Here is a 14674-nt window from a genome sequence, read left to right as displayed (position 1 = left end):
CAAAATGCAAGCAAACACTTTTTATCTCACTGTATATCTCATAGATTGGTTTCTCTCCAAAAATTACATCAAAAGACAGAAACTTAAACTGCTAGGCATCATTGCAAGTTGCTTGCTAATTGCCTCGTAAGTTCTCAACTTAAGACTGATGAACTATGGTTTCTTAAAAAAAAATTCCGTCTATGATAGCTGCATCTGTTGTGTTTTTCGCAAGATGGACATTGGATCTGTCAAGCCACCTATGTGTTAGTGTTTATCTTCCAAATTTTCCTTCCATATTAGACGGGATCTTGTGCAAAGTGGTCATGCCTTGTTGAATTATGCCTACTTTGTTCAACCGGACTACAAAAGGTAGATATGAATTCAAGCCGTGAATCCATCCTGCATTCATGGTTAATAATTTAGTAAATTCATGTATGCGTGTCCAAGAGAAAAAGATGCAGTTAATATATATTTTTCATCTCTTTCAGATTCACACCTTAATAATTTGTTGGAAGCTTTCTCTTCGTTTCTGACATTTGATTTAATGATGCAGGATGACCAATTTTTCTTTAAATTTAGCAGCTGAACAAGAAAGAGCTGTCACAGAAAAATGGTTGCCTGAACCCAAGATTGGTGTTTTGAATGCTCAACAGAGCTTGGAAGCCTGCAAATATTTATGGAGATTGGTGAGTTACTACCGTTATTGTTATAAGATTGATATCCCTTAAAATAATGCTGAAAATTTTAGGAACGAGTTGATGCAACTTCTGCTAAGCATGTTTTATTTACATATATTGCTATATAAAAAACTTCATCACATTGTTCAATTTTAAAAGCAATCTCTTGGTGCATTCTTATGTGTTCGTTGATAACTATTAAAATTTCCATTTCTATTGTTACATTGCAACTTCTTCTGCAGATTGATGAGTGGTGGGAGCAACCGGCATCAACGGTTGTCGACTGGGTGACAGTGGATGGGCAAAATGTAGCTGTCTGGTATAAATATAATCACGTTAAAAAGCTTCTCACACGTTATGATCAGGAGCTATTGTGAATAGAATTGTAATGCACCTTCAGTGACTTAAATTACACTAGTGTTTTGGTTTTTGAATGTTTAAACCATGTACTTTATCTATTGTTTTGATTGTTACTATTGAAAGAATTATATCTATGGGATTTAGAAATTTTTAGTTATATATTTACGTATTTTAAGTACTTATTAATATATTTATTGAAATTGTCAACAAAAATTGCCCCATTCAAATTTATTTTTTTTGAAAAAAACTCAACATGTGCGACTGTTGTGAGCGGTCGCAAACCCATTTAATTTAAACTAAACCACCTACTTTGCTACAGTTCTGAAGGGTCGCAAATATAGTATTACGACTGTTGGGAACTGTCGTAGTACCTTTTGCTGCAGTTGGGGCGACTGTTTTATGAAGGGTCGCAAAAGACAGTTGCAACCCCAACATCCGCACCTGTTGGGGAACAGTCGCAAATGTACATTTGCGACCCTTCTAACAGTCGCAATCACCCGTTTTAAAAGTCGCAAAATGCAGTTTTTCTTGTAGTGCATGTTTATTTTGGTTTTTACTTGGGATTTATAAAGTAGAGAATTTGATTGTATGTATTTTCGTAGTTGTTTTGATATGTTGTGAAATGTGGTTTTGAAATATGCGTTTTTGAAAGGTTTGAAATTAATTTGTGTTGGAACAAAATGTCTTTAACAATGAACCTTAAAGAGTTTTGATGATAACAAGGTATTAAAAATTGTAAATTGGACTAGCTAATATTTGTTCAAGTGTACAGGACCATAGTTAAAAATTTACATCATATAAAGGTTCTGAAGAACGAAAAGAGAGCTAAGGAATCAAGAAAAGGAAGCTTGAAAGCATCTGAAAAGAAGTGCATCTGAAAATAAAAGTGCATCTGAAGACAAAGCGCACCTGAAGAATGATGACGTCATCAGAAGCTGAAAGTCATCAGAAGCTGAAAATCATCTGAAGCGGATAGTCATCAGAAGCGGATAGTTCAGAAGCGACTTCATCAGAAGCGGAAGCTCATCAGAAGCTGATCATCACCACAAGCTGAAGATTCAAGGATCAACACTTCAAAAGATGTCTATTGGATTCGAAAACACTGCAGAAGACTAGTGGATGGTTGCAACGGTCATTTTGGTGAAGATTTGAAAGCTTATCTTCAAAAAGTGTTGACATTGTACTTTGTACGAACTGTACAACCACCTTCTCCACTACTCTGTTTTGTGTCCACGCTACAAGACAAGAAAACAGCTCCAGAATAACAGCTATGCCTGCAAAGATGTTCCTTCACAATGGGAATGGATTTCAAATTAGTTCTTCATAGGGCAACAACCAAATCAGGCAAAAGATCATTGGTGAAAGATCAAGCTTCAACAACGACTCTTTTGATGTGCTGGCAATTTCACAACGTCTCTTTCACACCTCTATATAAAGGAGTGAAGAATTAGAGATTTGGTAATGATGAACGGAAGACTCTCAACATTTTTACAAATGTCAAACCTCTGCTGAAATTGTTCTGCATTCACTTAGAATTTCTGTTTCTCAAAGTTCTTATCTTAGAAATTCTTAAGTCTTAGAGTCTGTATCAGATTGTATTGTGAGCACCTCTGATTGTATATCAAGTGTTCAACCTCAAACATTATTCTTTGTAATCTTGTTTGTTTAGAAGTCTCTTGCAGTTGTTGTTGTAACGCCCGTCTTAATTATTTACTTAATTCAATGAAGTTTAGAAATATATTTATATGATTTATGATTTAAGTGATTTACATGATTGATATGTGTGAATTTTTATGATTCATGAAGTTGAGTGGTTTATATGATTTATCTGAAAATTATGTGATATATGCGTTGTTATGATTTTTAGAGATGTTATGAGGTGTTGAGACTTATTTTATTATTTAATAAAATAAGATATGAGAAATAAAATAAAAATATTAGAATTTGGGTTGTGATGTGAAAAGAGTATTTTTAGAGGTGTAAAGAGAAATTAGAAGTGAGGTTATAAATAGAAGGAGTTAGGTTGAGAAAAGTTTTTAGGCAGAACGTACGTTTTGGAGAAAAGGGAGAAAAAGTCAGAAAGAGAGAAGAACAAGAGGAGGCTGTCAATTTTCATCTATAACCAGGTAAGGGTGGGACTAACTTTCAATATTATTAAGGGTATGATTCTGAGAATTGAATTTAACATGATTAGGTTGAGTTTTAATGAGAATTGGGATTAGGGTTAAATGACCGATTTGATGATTAAACCATGAAAAGATGTTAGATTGATGCAAAATTTGTGTACAGACCTTAGATATTGCTTAGGGTGATAATTAGATGCTATTTGGATGAAAGAATCATGAAGATAGGTGAAAAGTTGTAATTTTTAGGTTTCTGGCCGTACTGACATTCATCGCCGGCAAGTGTGAGCAAGAACACTCGCAACTGCGAGCTAGGAACCAGAGCTCGCCACTGTGAGCAATACAACTCGCAACTGCGAGTGACCTGTAAGCTCGCCATTGCGAGCAGGATAGCTCGCCATTGCGAGCAGGATAGCTCGCCATTGCGAGCAAGGACTTTAGGAATCCCAGAGTGCACGCTTTGGTCGCCATTGCGAGCAAAGTTACTCGCCACTGCGAGTTAGGCTGTTAGTTGCCCAAAATTGTCCCGATGCGATCCTTTCGCACGTGTAGTCATGCGTTGACCTTAGAAGTAAGAAAGAGGGTTGTTTAGGATACTTTCAGAAGTTCCAGAAGTCTGTTCAGGTGACTGAGATTAGTAGTGATGATGCGTGAGTGATATTATGATGTTTTATGATAATTATGTTGATGTAATTCATTCCTTAGATGATGTTAATGCATTCAAGTGTTATTATATGCTATATCTTGCTGCTGTTTTCTGCTGTTGACTGTTAATGTCTTGAAGTTGCATGAGTCGGTCTAAGTTGTCAGAATTTAAGAAGTTTTCCATGATTATGAGTTGTATAAGATGTTCACGTTGTTGTCTAAGTTGTTGGAAGATTGAGTCCATTGCATACTCATTAAAGTTGGGGGCTTTAGGCCCGGCAGCCCTTGTGCTCATTAAAGTTGGGGGCTTTAGGCCCGACAGCCTTTGTGCTCATTAAAGTTGGGGGCTTTAGGCCCGACAGCCTTTGTGCTCACATGTCGAGAGCCTAATTACGCTCATTTACGTTGTTGAATGGTACCACATGCATATGTACGATGTTAAGTTGAAGTTGTTGTCGTTGCATTTGTCGTTGATGTTGAAGTTGTTGTCGCTGCATTTGTCGTTGATGTTAAGTTGATAAGAGTTGTATTGTCAAGTTGAGTCGTGTTGTCGGGTCAAGGGTTAAGTTGATTATGATTAATGACGATGTCTAGATGATGATGTTTTGATGATGATGTTTGCTTATGATTGATGATGATAACAAAATGATGATAAATGATTATTAATGCTGATGTTATGATGTCTTAAGTTGTTAAATATATGATGATACTTAATGATGATTTAAAGGTGATTTTTGCTTATGAATTAAAGATGATATCTGTTTACGAACTAATGATGATATTTGATGATGATAATTGATTATGATTTTGATATAATGCCAAATGATAAATGTTTGATATGTTAATAATGTTTTATGTTGTTAAATGCATTTTGAAGAATTATATGCTTAATTTATTGACTGTGAAATCTCACCCCTTCTGTTGTAATGTTGCCCTTACGTTGGTAACGCGCAGGTAACCAAGACTAGTTGTGGTTCATGAGTAGACTCCTCACATTGTGTCTAGGTGCTCTGATACGTAACGGGATGGGGCTTGCTTTTACTTCTATTCCTTACGTGTCTTTTATGAACATTTTTGTGAACAAAAAAATTGACTAAGACTTATGAGATTTCTGATGAGGCCTGTGTGCCAAGACTTTATAATGTTGAATTATTTTCCGCTGCGAAGTTTCAGATTTTATGATGTTGAATTTTGAAGGATAATTATTATTATCTATTTTAAGATTTTCAAGAAGCATGTGACATTCAGTTTGTGATTTAAATACTCTGATTTTATGTGAAATATTTATGTTGGGAAAACGGGGTGTTACAGTTGTAACGCCCTCCTTTTATTTAATTATTTTTATTAAGTTAGAATTTATTTATGTGATTTAATTATTTATATGAGGTGTTAGTATTTTATTATGTGGCATTATTCTATTATTTAGAATATGAGAATTATTAGTGTAAGTAGAATTGGGGGTTAGAATAGAAAGAAGAATAAGTTGTTGGGCCCAAATAGATTTAGAAAGAATAGAAAGGATATAAATAGAGGAAGCTAGGTTGAGAGAATAGTTTACAACATACGTTCAGTTTTGGAGAAAAAGAGGAGAAAAGAGAAGAGAATGACCTTGGAGAGAAGAAGCTGCGATTTCTGCATATTAAGGTGATGGTGAGACTATCTTGCATTAATATTAAGTTGGTAAATCATTAGATTACATCTAACAAGTTGAGGAGAGTTTGTGAGATTAAGAGGATTAGGGTTTATGAGCGATTTTGATGATTAGATGATGAAGAACCGTAGAATTGATGAGAGAATCATGAACAGACCTTAGATATCCCATAGGAATGTTATTAGAAGTAGTTTGATGGTTAGAAACATGAGAGTAGATGAAAAATTGAGATTTTTAGGATTCTGGCCGTATTGACATTCATCGCTCGCAACTGCGAGCAGCAACACTCGCCATTGCGAGCAACACCCAGCCACTCGCCATTGCGAGCAATGCCACTCGCAATTGCGAGCAAACCAGCCACTCGCCATTGCGAGCAAAGTCACTCGACATTGCGAGTTAAGCTGTAGCTGCCCAAATTAGTTTTATTTGCGATCTTTTCGCACGAGTAGTTATGAGATGATCCTAGAGTTAAGAATGAGAGTTGTTTAGAATGATTTAAGCTGCACAGAAGCCTGAGTTAGAGGATTGTGATTGTTCTGGACCGGCCAAAGAGATTCTTGGCCCATTTACTTAGGCCCAATATCATTCAAAGCCCAAACTCCACGTTTGACATTATTGCTCACAACATACCCCCTCGCCTGAAGGGGGGTGCACGAAGCAAAGAGACCGGTTCAAACGAACCCCAACGTCTCTCTTGCACGTTGTGCACGTTCCCGCAATAAACTCTCTGGCGGTTACACTTCCCACGATTTCGTAACCGCTAGAGCCAGGTGTGCCTCCTCAACGGCTCTGCAGCACTGTTCTGGACCGGCCAAAGAGATTCTTGGCCCATTTACTTAGGCCCAATATCATTCAAAGCCCAAACTCTACGTTTGGCATTATTGCTCACAACATACCCCCCCGCCTGAAGGGGGGTGCACGAAGCAAAGAGACCGGTTCAAACGAACCCCAACGTCACTCTTGCACGTTGTGCACGTTCCCGCAATAAACTCTCTGGCGGTGACACTTCCCACGATTTCGTAACCGCCAAAGCCAGGTGTGCCTCCTCAACGGCTCTGCAGCCCTCCACCTCTATAAATAGGGGACTCACCGCAGTCCCCGAGGTAGATTTTCTTTCTTCCTAAAAACCCTCACTCTCTGATCTCTACTGACTTGAACGTCGGAGTTCCTGCAGGTACACACCCCCCATCCGCTCCAAGAAGCATTCTGACGTATTCCACCACCGTCACAACCACCGCATTCAAAGCACCGGCAGTCTCCTTCTGATCAGGTACGATCAGTGGCGCCGTCTGTGGGAAATCACAAGCTTCCCCGTTTTTATCCCTAAAAACCAAAGCTTTTCACAAAAAACTACCATGGCTGCCAACGGTGCCAAATCCCAGCTACGAAGTGAGGTGCGTATTCCTCAACAGGGCGGCGTAACATCCTCACCTTCACCTATGGATACACCCAGGGAGGACCCAACCCAGGTACTTCCTATCCAACAAAGGCCTCTGTTAGGTCCCCTACGCCCTACAGAGACGCCAGAAGACACAGCATCAACCGGCATACTCATCAGCAACCTGATCCGCACGGTTCAACGACAAACATCGTTAATCGAGGAACAGAACCGCCGGCTGATGGATCTGGAGCAAGCACGTCCGACAGTCCAAACCCGGCGATCTCTCTCCCCAATGCGTAACAGGAGAGGAGGGAGCCCCAGCCGGTCACGTTCCAGATCTCCTCGACATTCGGCGAGCATCGGATCTCCATCCTACTCCCGGAGGTCAACAAGAAGGTCCCCCCGACGGTCTCCACCAAGGAGATCCCCTCCCAGAAGAGCCCCGTCGCGAAGATCCCCCCTGCGCCGCACTCCACCCAGGAGGTCTCCGCCCAGGCGCAACAGATTCTCACGATCACCTTCCAGTTCACTGGACACCCTAGACACCCGAACCGATCGTAATGCTTACGGTCCATTCACACGGCGTATCCGGGAAGCTCCTATCCCTCGCGGACTGGAAAAGCCGCCGCAAATGGACTCACACGACGGGACTACCGATTCGGATGAGCACATTGAGAACATTGAAGCAGTTCTCACTTACCGATCAGTGCGGGGCGCCGTTAAATGCAAGCTCTTCGTCACTACCCTGAGGCGAGGAGCCGTTACGTGGTTCAAGAACTTGAGGAGAAACTCCATCGACACTTGGAGCGACCTCTGCAACGAGTTCACCACCCATTTCACTGCGTCAAAGACGCAACCAAAAACGGTGGCTTCCCTCGAAGCCATCATCCAAGGAAGAAGCGAACCTCTCCGAGATCACATTGAGAGGTTCAACAAAGAAGCCGTCCAGGTCCGGGGTGCAAATGAGACGATGAAGCTGTACCTCATTGCCAAAGGCCTACGCGACGAGACGGACGTCAAGAAAGCTGTCCTCCTGGATCGCCCAAGGACTCTCAACGAGTTCCTAGCGATCGCCAAGATCTACATCGCCAGGAAGGAGGAACCTGCTACTGAATCCTCCAAAAAGCCCTTCCACGAGAAAAAGAGGGAAGGCGAAGCTGCTCGCGAAAGCAAGAGACCGAATGGTCACTTCACCGAGTACACTCCACTGGCTATGTCAAGGGAGAAAATTCTCGCTGAGATCGCTGTAGCCGATCTGGCGGAAGTCGGCATCAAGCCGCCAAAGGCTCCAACTCAGGAGAGGAAAGGAGTCGACAAAACAAAATACTGCCGATTCCACAAGTGCCATGGACACACAACCGATGACTGCATCCATCTGAAGGACGCCATCGAACTCCTCATCCAAAGGGGTCGACTAAAACAATACGTGAAAAATCCAGAATCAGAAAGGAAAGCGGTCGATCGCGTCGGTGACAATTCTGAACCTGGTCGAACCATCGCCTTGTCCGTGGAACATCTAGGTGATTTCACAGACAACGTGGAAATCACCCCATATTCATGCACCTGGGAACAATTTCCTACGGCCAACGTCATCACCGTATGGACGCTGAACATTTCCATGGGCAGCATGAAGGGGAAATTCCAGGAGCTCATGGACGTCAATACCATGGCCCCGTCCATCCGAGGGGGAAGACCGCCATTGGCTTTCTATTACTCCGAACTACCTGGTGGAGCTTCAAATTCTGCCATTCCGTTGCTCGTGCGAGCATCGATGGCCAATGCAGATGTCCGACGAGTCCTGATAGACACAGGGGCCTCATGCGACATCATGTACACCAACCTGTTCAGAACTTTCCAACTGACGGAGAAAAACCTTTCTCCCTACGTTGGGGATGAACTCTATGGCTTCAACGGCTCATCCACTCAACCATGGGGATACGTGGAGCTACTGGTCACCTTCGGCGAAGAGGAGGCCAAAAAGACAATAAAGATCCCATTCCTGGTGATCGACTTCCAGTCTCTCTACAATTGCATTATAGGGAAAACCGGGCTCGCCCAGCTAGGGGACGCATGTTCAACCGCTCATCTGAAGTTGAAATACCATGCGAAGGACGGCATCATCGCCTCACTCAGCGGAGACATCGAAGCTGCAAGAAGATGTTTCCTCCAAGCCAACAAAACCCAGAACTCGGTTTCCCAACCCAACAAACCTGCTGAGGACAAAGGGAAAGCTGCTGCGAGTATCCTGGACGCCAACTTGGTCGAACTTGACCCCAGGTTCACCAAGGAAGACCTGAAAGAACAAAAGCAGGAGAAGAAGGATCCGCTCAACGCGAAACTTCTTCGACCTGTTCTTGATGGTGAATTCGAGCTGGTCCCATTCTGCAACGACCCCTCAAAGAACTTCAAGATTGGCAAGGACCTCCCCGAGCTTGTCAAGAGCCAGCTGGTCGTCTGCCTCATGGAAAACGCTAACCTGTTCGCCTGGAGCACAGCTGACATGCCCGGAATGGACCCTAGCGTCGCCTGCCACCAGCTTACGGTGGATCCCGGAGTTAGCGCTGTAGCCCAGCGTCGTAGGAAGCAGTCTCCTGAAAAGTCAGAGGCTGCAGAAAATGCTGTAAAAGGCCTCCTAGAGGCAAAGTTTATTTCTAAGGCCAAATACACTACATGGCTCTCCAATGTTGTAATTGTCAAAAAATCTAATGGAAAATGGCGTATGTGTGTTGACTATACCGATCTTAATAGGGCCTGCCCTAAAGACGCATATCCTCTTCCTAACATCGACAAACTTGTTGATAATTCCTCTGGCTATAAACTTTTATCCTTCATGGACGCCTATTCTGGGTACAATCAGATACCCATGGCCGAAGAAGATAAAATTAAAACAGCCTTCATGACCAAATCTGGGAACTATTACTACAACGTAATGCCCTTCGTTCTACGAAACGCGGGGGCTACTTATCAACGGATGATGAACAGAGTTTACGACAAGGCACTTCTGGGCTACATTCTAGAGGTTTACATGGACGACATGATCGTAAAATCCCAACAAGAGGTGGATCATGCCGCTCATCTCAAAAGAGTGTTCGAGCAAACTCGGAAATACAACATGAGACTCAATCCAGAAAAATGCACCTTTGGAGTCCAAGCGGGTAAGTTCCTTGGTTTCTATCTAACAGAAAGAGGAATTGAAGCGAATCCAGACAAATGCCGCGCATTTACTGAGCTTCCAACACCCCACTCCAAGAAATGCATCCAAACGTTAAACGGAATGCTGACCGCTCTCTCTAGGTTCGTGGCCAAGTCCGCTCAACACACACTTCCTTTCTTCAAACTCTTGAGGAAAGAAACGAAGTTCGAATGGACAGATGAGTGCGAGATTGCCTTGCATCATCTCAAAGAAACGCTCTCGGCGCCACCAGTGCTATCACGACCAGATGAAGGTGAAGTACTGTACCTATATCTCTCCGTCTCCTCCGACGCGGTAAGCGCGGTCCTCATCAGAGAAACAACGGAGGGGCAGAAACCAGTATACTTCACCAGCAAAGCATTGTTGGGACCTAAAACAAGGTACCAAAGGATCGAAAAGGTGGCCCTCGCACTCCTCGCCGCAGCCAGAAGACTAAGGCAGTACTTCCTAGCGCACACGGTAGTAGTCCGGACGGACCAACCCATCAGGCAGATCCTGGGTCGTCCAGACGTGGCTCGTCGGATGATGAAATGGTCACTAGAGCTATCCGAGTTCGACATTCATTACGAATCCAGAAAGGCACTAAAGGCTCAGGTGTTCGCCGACTTTCTCGCCGAAATGGCTTTCCCAGCTGAGGAAAGCCCTAAAGAATGGACCGTCTTCGTAGACGGGTCATCTAACGCCAAGGGAAGCGGAGCCGGAATAATTATCGAAGACAACAAAGGTATCGTTGTCGAAATTTCCCTCGCTTTGTCTTTTCCAGTTACCAATAACACTGCAGAGTACGAAGCCTTCCTAGCTGGCTTTTGAACTGCAAAAGACATGGGGGCCACAAGGGTGAAAATCTTTACCGACTCGCAACTAGTGGCTTCCTAAGTCACGGGAGAGTTCCAGGTAAAAGAAGACCACCTCCAAAAGTACGTCCAGTTAGTACTAGAGAAAATGAAAGAATTCGACGCCGTAGAAGTAATTCACGTTCCCCGCGAACAGAATACTCGGGAAGACATTCTTTCGAAACTTGCAAGTACACGAACTGCGAACGGAAACAAAACAGTAATACAAGAGGTCCTCGGCGAGCCAAGCATCCAGAACATAGGAACTCTGCACCAAGAGGTCAACTCAATCATCGGAATGGAAGATTGGAGGGGACCCATTTCTCGATACATAGAGAATGGCGAGCTTTCGACCGATCCACAAGAACAGACAAGGTTGAAACGGAGGGCCTGCTTATTCACTTTGGTGGAAGGAACCTTTTACAAAAGAGGTTTCAACATTCCACTAATCAAGTGCCTAGGACCCAATGAGACCCAAGTAGTCCTCGCCGACATCCACGACGGCATCTGCGGACAACACCTTGGTGCAAAAGCTCTCGCAAAAAAGGCCCTACGAGCAGGATACTACTGGCCTACCATGCTAAAAGACGCCCAAGACTACGTGAACCTCTGCGATAAATGTCAGCGACACAGAGACATGCACCTAGCACCCCCTGCTGAGCTAACGTCCTTGGTCTCACCTTGGCCTTTCGCATGGTGGGGCATCGACCTTCTGGGACCATTCCCCAAAGCCGCTGGGCAACTAAAATATTTGGTCGTCGCAATCGACTACTCAACCAAATGGATCGAAGCAGAACCATTGGCTAAAATCACAGCGAAAAACGTACTCCGCTTCTTCAAGAGAAACATCCTAGCAAGATTCGGAGTACCAGCATTAGTGATATCCGACAATGGTACACAGTTCACGGACCAACGGTTCCAGGACTACCTAAGGAATATCGGCATCAAGCAAAGCTTCACCTCCGTCGAACAACCTCAAGCCAACGGCCTCGCCGAGGCTGCAAACAGGGTAGTTCTGTGAGGAATACGAAGGAGGCTAGATGCGGCCAAAACATAATGGGCGGAGGAATTACACGTAGTCCTCTGGGCCTACAGAACTACTCCCCACTCCACAACTGGCGAGTCACCCTTTCGACTCACGTACGGGACAGAAGCGGTCTTACCCATTGAGTTAACCGAACTCACATGGTGTACGGACGCCAACTCCAACTTCCCGGCCAACACGGTAAATCTACGTGAAGAGCTCGAATTCATCGACGAAGTCAGGATAGGGGCAACCTTGCGAGAGGCAGCACTAAAACAGAAAATAGCTGCTCGCCACAGCAAGAAAGTCATCAAAAGAGAATTCGAAGTAGGCGACCTCGTCCTCCGGCAAAACCAGAAGGATTCCGAAGAAGGGAAGCTCGCCGCCAACTGGGACGGCCCCTTCAGGATCCGGATGAAGACCGGGACTGGAGCCTACGGACTCGAAGACCTCCATCAAAATGCAATTCCAAGGACTTGGAATGCAGAAAAACTCAAAAAGTACTACACTTAGATGGCAAACGACGTCAACTCATTCTAATGTACGTACTTAGTTTGATACAACGAACTCACCGCTCCCCGTCGAGCAAATAAACGGAAGAGGAAGGTCGTGCCACTCCGAATCCAAAAAGAAAAAGGATGAGAGGATTTCACATAGCAAATTCTCCTACTCCTCAGTATGTTCGCTTACCGCTGCGACATCACTGCTCGGTATGTTAGGTAGAACCCCAGCTCGCGATGGGTGTTTCAAGCCTCAGTGGAGGGAACTTAAAAAATTTTCTCTCGTTCATCCGCTGTTACACGTCCATAACTTTGGACACACATTCAGATAAACGATCTCTTGGATGTGCAAACACTTCTAACTAATACTCCGCGTAAACAGTTAGAAAACTTCTTGCCTGAGCTCTTCCTTGCAAACCCACGCAAAGGTAAAAACTTTCCAAGCAAAGTCACTATTACCTGGAAAGCAAAAGGCACAACTTTGATTTCATCAAGTCAAAGCTACAAAACGCCCGGCGGGCACGCAAATACTCCAGTCATTAAGTCACTTCGTCGAAATAATGACTGTGGGGGATAGCCCACCCCGCTACACTCAACTTAAAGAGCTTTGCAATCCAAAAGCAGACAAGTTCGCAAGTTGAACAACTAAGAGCACACAAATTATTGCAATCTGTCAAATACAAACATAAGGCAGATAGATAATTCGCTCTCAACAAAGAGCACACAAATTGTCGCAGTTTATCAAAACATACAAGGTAGACAGACAATTCGCTCTCAAATAAATACTTCAGAGTTATCACAATCCGTCAAAATCATAAGACAGATAGATAAATCGCTCTTAATAGCGGGCATACGGAGTATCGCAATTTATCAAACATACAAGATAGATAGATAATTTGCTCTCAAGCAAATACTTCAAACAACATTAAAAAGCCTCACACAACGAGCACGCAAAATTCAAAGAAAGTATAATTGAATAAAGCAATCATATTATAAAGGTGGTGAAACCACTAAGGGCGCACAATGTCATTACAAGATTTTGAAGAAGATATTAATTACAAAGCCTCATCAGGCCTGGGCTTCATGAACATGCCCGTCATCCTCAGGATCAGGAGGAGGAACGATTACCCCGTCTTTCACTTCGCTGAGAGGGTGAATTCCTTCGACATTTAGCTCAAAGCCAGGGTTCATCACCTTCAACTGGGCCACCGCCCGATCAAAACCAAGCTGGAGGGCCTCCACCAAGCTTCCTTCCAGCACACCAATCCTGTCCACAAGGCCGGCACGCCGCAGGACAGCAAGGTCTTCCGCCTCATCCTCTCCAGGGAGGTCCGCCTTCTTCAGAGCCTCCTCCAAAGACGCCTTCTCCTCCGCCAGCTTACGAGAGGAATCGGTTGCCTGCTCGAGAGCAATCTGGACCTCAGAAAACTGCTCCTTCAAGGAAGTAAGTTGACGGTCACGCTCCTCTGCAACAGACCTCTTGCTCCTTTGATCCTCCTCAAGAGCAGCCACCTTGGCGGTCAGAGCATCCCTCTCCCGCACCAGAGCATCGACCCGAACCTCACTGTCCAGAGAAGCGTTGTTCAGAGCAGCGGCGACCTCCAAAGCCTTCATAGTGGCAATAACCCCATCAGTTATTGCCTTACTCCGGCCAGCTGGACCCAGATCCTGGATAATCCTCAGCTCAGGATCATCCAAGAAAAGGGTCGTCTGGGGACCACACAGCTCCGGCTCGGACCACACCCTCAGTAACTGGAGGAAGTCTCCCTTCTCAGAGCAGACAGGAACGGCCTTGATCGGCGTGATTGGATCCTCAGAAGACACTCTCACCCTCTGCCTTTTGGCAGGGTCCTACACCAGCTCCTCAGATGGTTCCTCCCTGTCCAAATCAACCACAGGGCCAGGGGACGAGCTAGGACCGGATCCAGAAATCAGATGCTCCAAGGACTGGACGTTTTTACGCTTTTTCTTGGCCGAGATCTTCTTGCTGGCCGCATTCATGAGGGCTCCCAAGTCCTTCTTCATTTTCTCTGCAAACACAAGGCAAAAGAAACTTGTCAATTAGGAGAAACAAAACATAAAGACAGCAAGAAGACAAAAACAAGAAAATAAGCTACCGAGGCAAGCATCAGGATTATCAGAGGTCAACAACTCGTAGGTATTGATGAAGCGGGGTTCTGTTACTGGGGTCCCGTCCGCATTCATCAACGGGTCCCCCCGTCGGTCAGTCTTGACCCTTTGGGGAAGGGACTCAATGAAAGCCCAGAGTTGTTGACGAAGACCTCTCTCCTCGTCAGTCAAAGTG

The 14674-nt window shown here is 44.3% G+C and overlaps 1 protein-coding gene across 1 annotated transcript; it reads left to right on the top strand.

Annotated features, from left to right (window-relative positions):
- The first annotated feature begins 6793 nt into the window (after nt 1-6793).
- LOC146926831 (uncharacterized) lies at nt 6794-10822 on the top strand. Its single transcript, XM_085706980.1, has one exon. It carries the CDS (start codon nt 6794-6796, stop codon nt 10820-10822), a length of 4029 nt encoding a protein of 1342 aa, XP_085563106.1.
- Nucleotides 10823-14674: the final 3852 nt, after the last annotated feature.

Source organism: Medicago sativa, chromosome 4, assembly GCF_051527215.1.
Source record: "Medicago sativa cultivar Bolivia chromosome 4, Bolivia_mono, whole genome shotgun sequence".
NCBI lineage: Eukaryota > Viridiplantae > Streptophyta > Magnoliopsida > Fabales > Fabaceae > Medicago > Medicago sativa.
Note: the sequence above shows the minus strand (reverse complement) of the source record. Positions and strands in the feature narration are given on the sequence as shown.

Bases quoted from the DNA above. Each gene is read 5' to 3' on its own strand.
- LOC146926831 (XM_085706980.1), top strand. From the start codon at position 6,794: ATGGCTGCCAACGGTGCCAAATCCCAGCTACGAAGTGAGGTGCGTATT.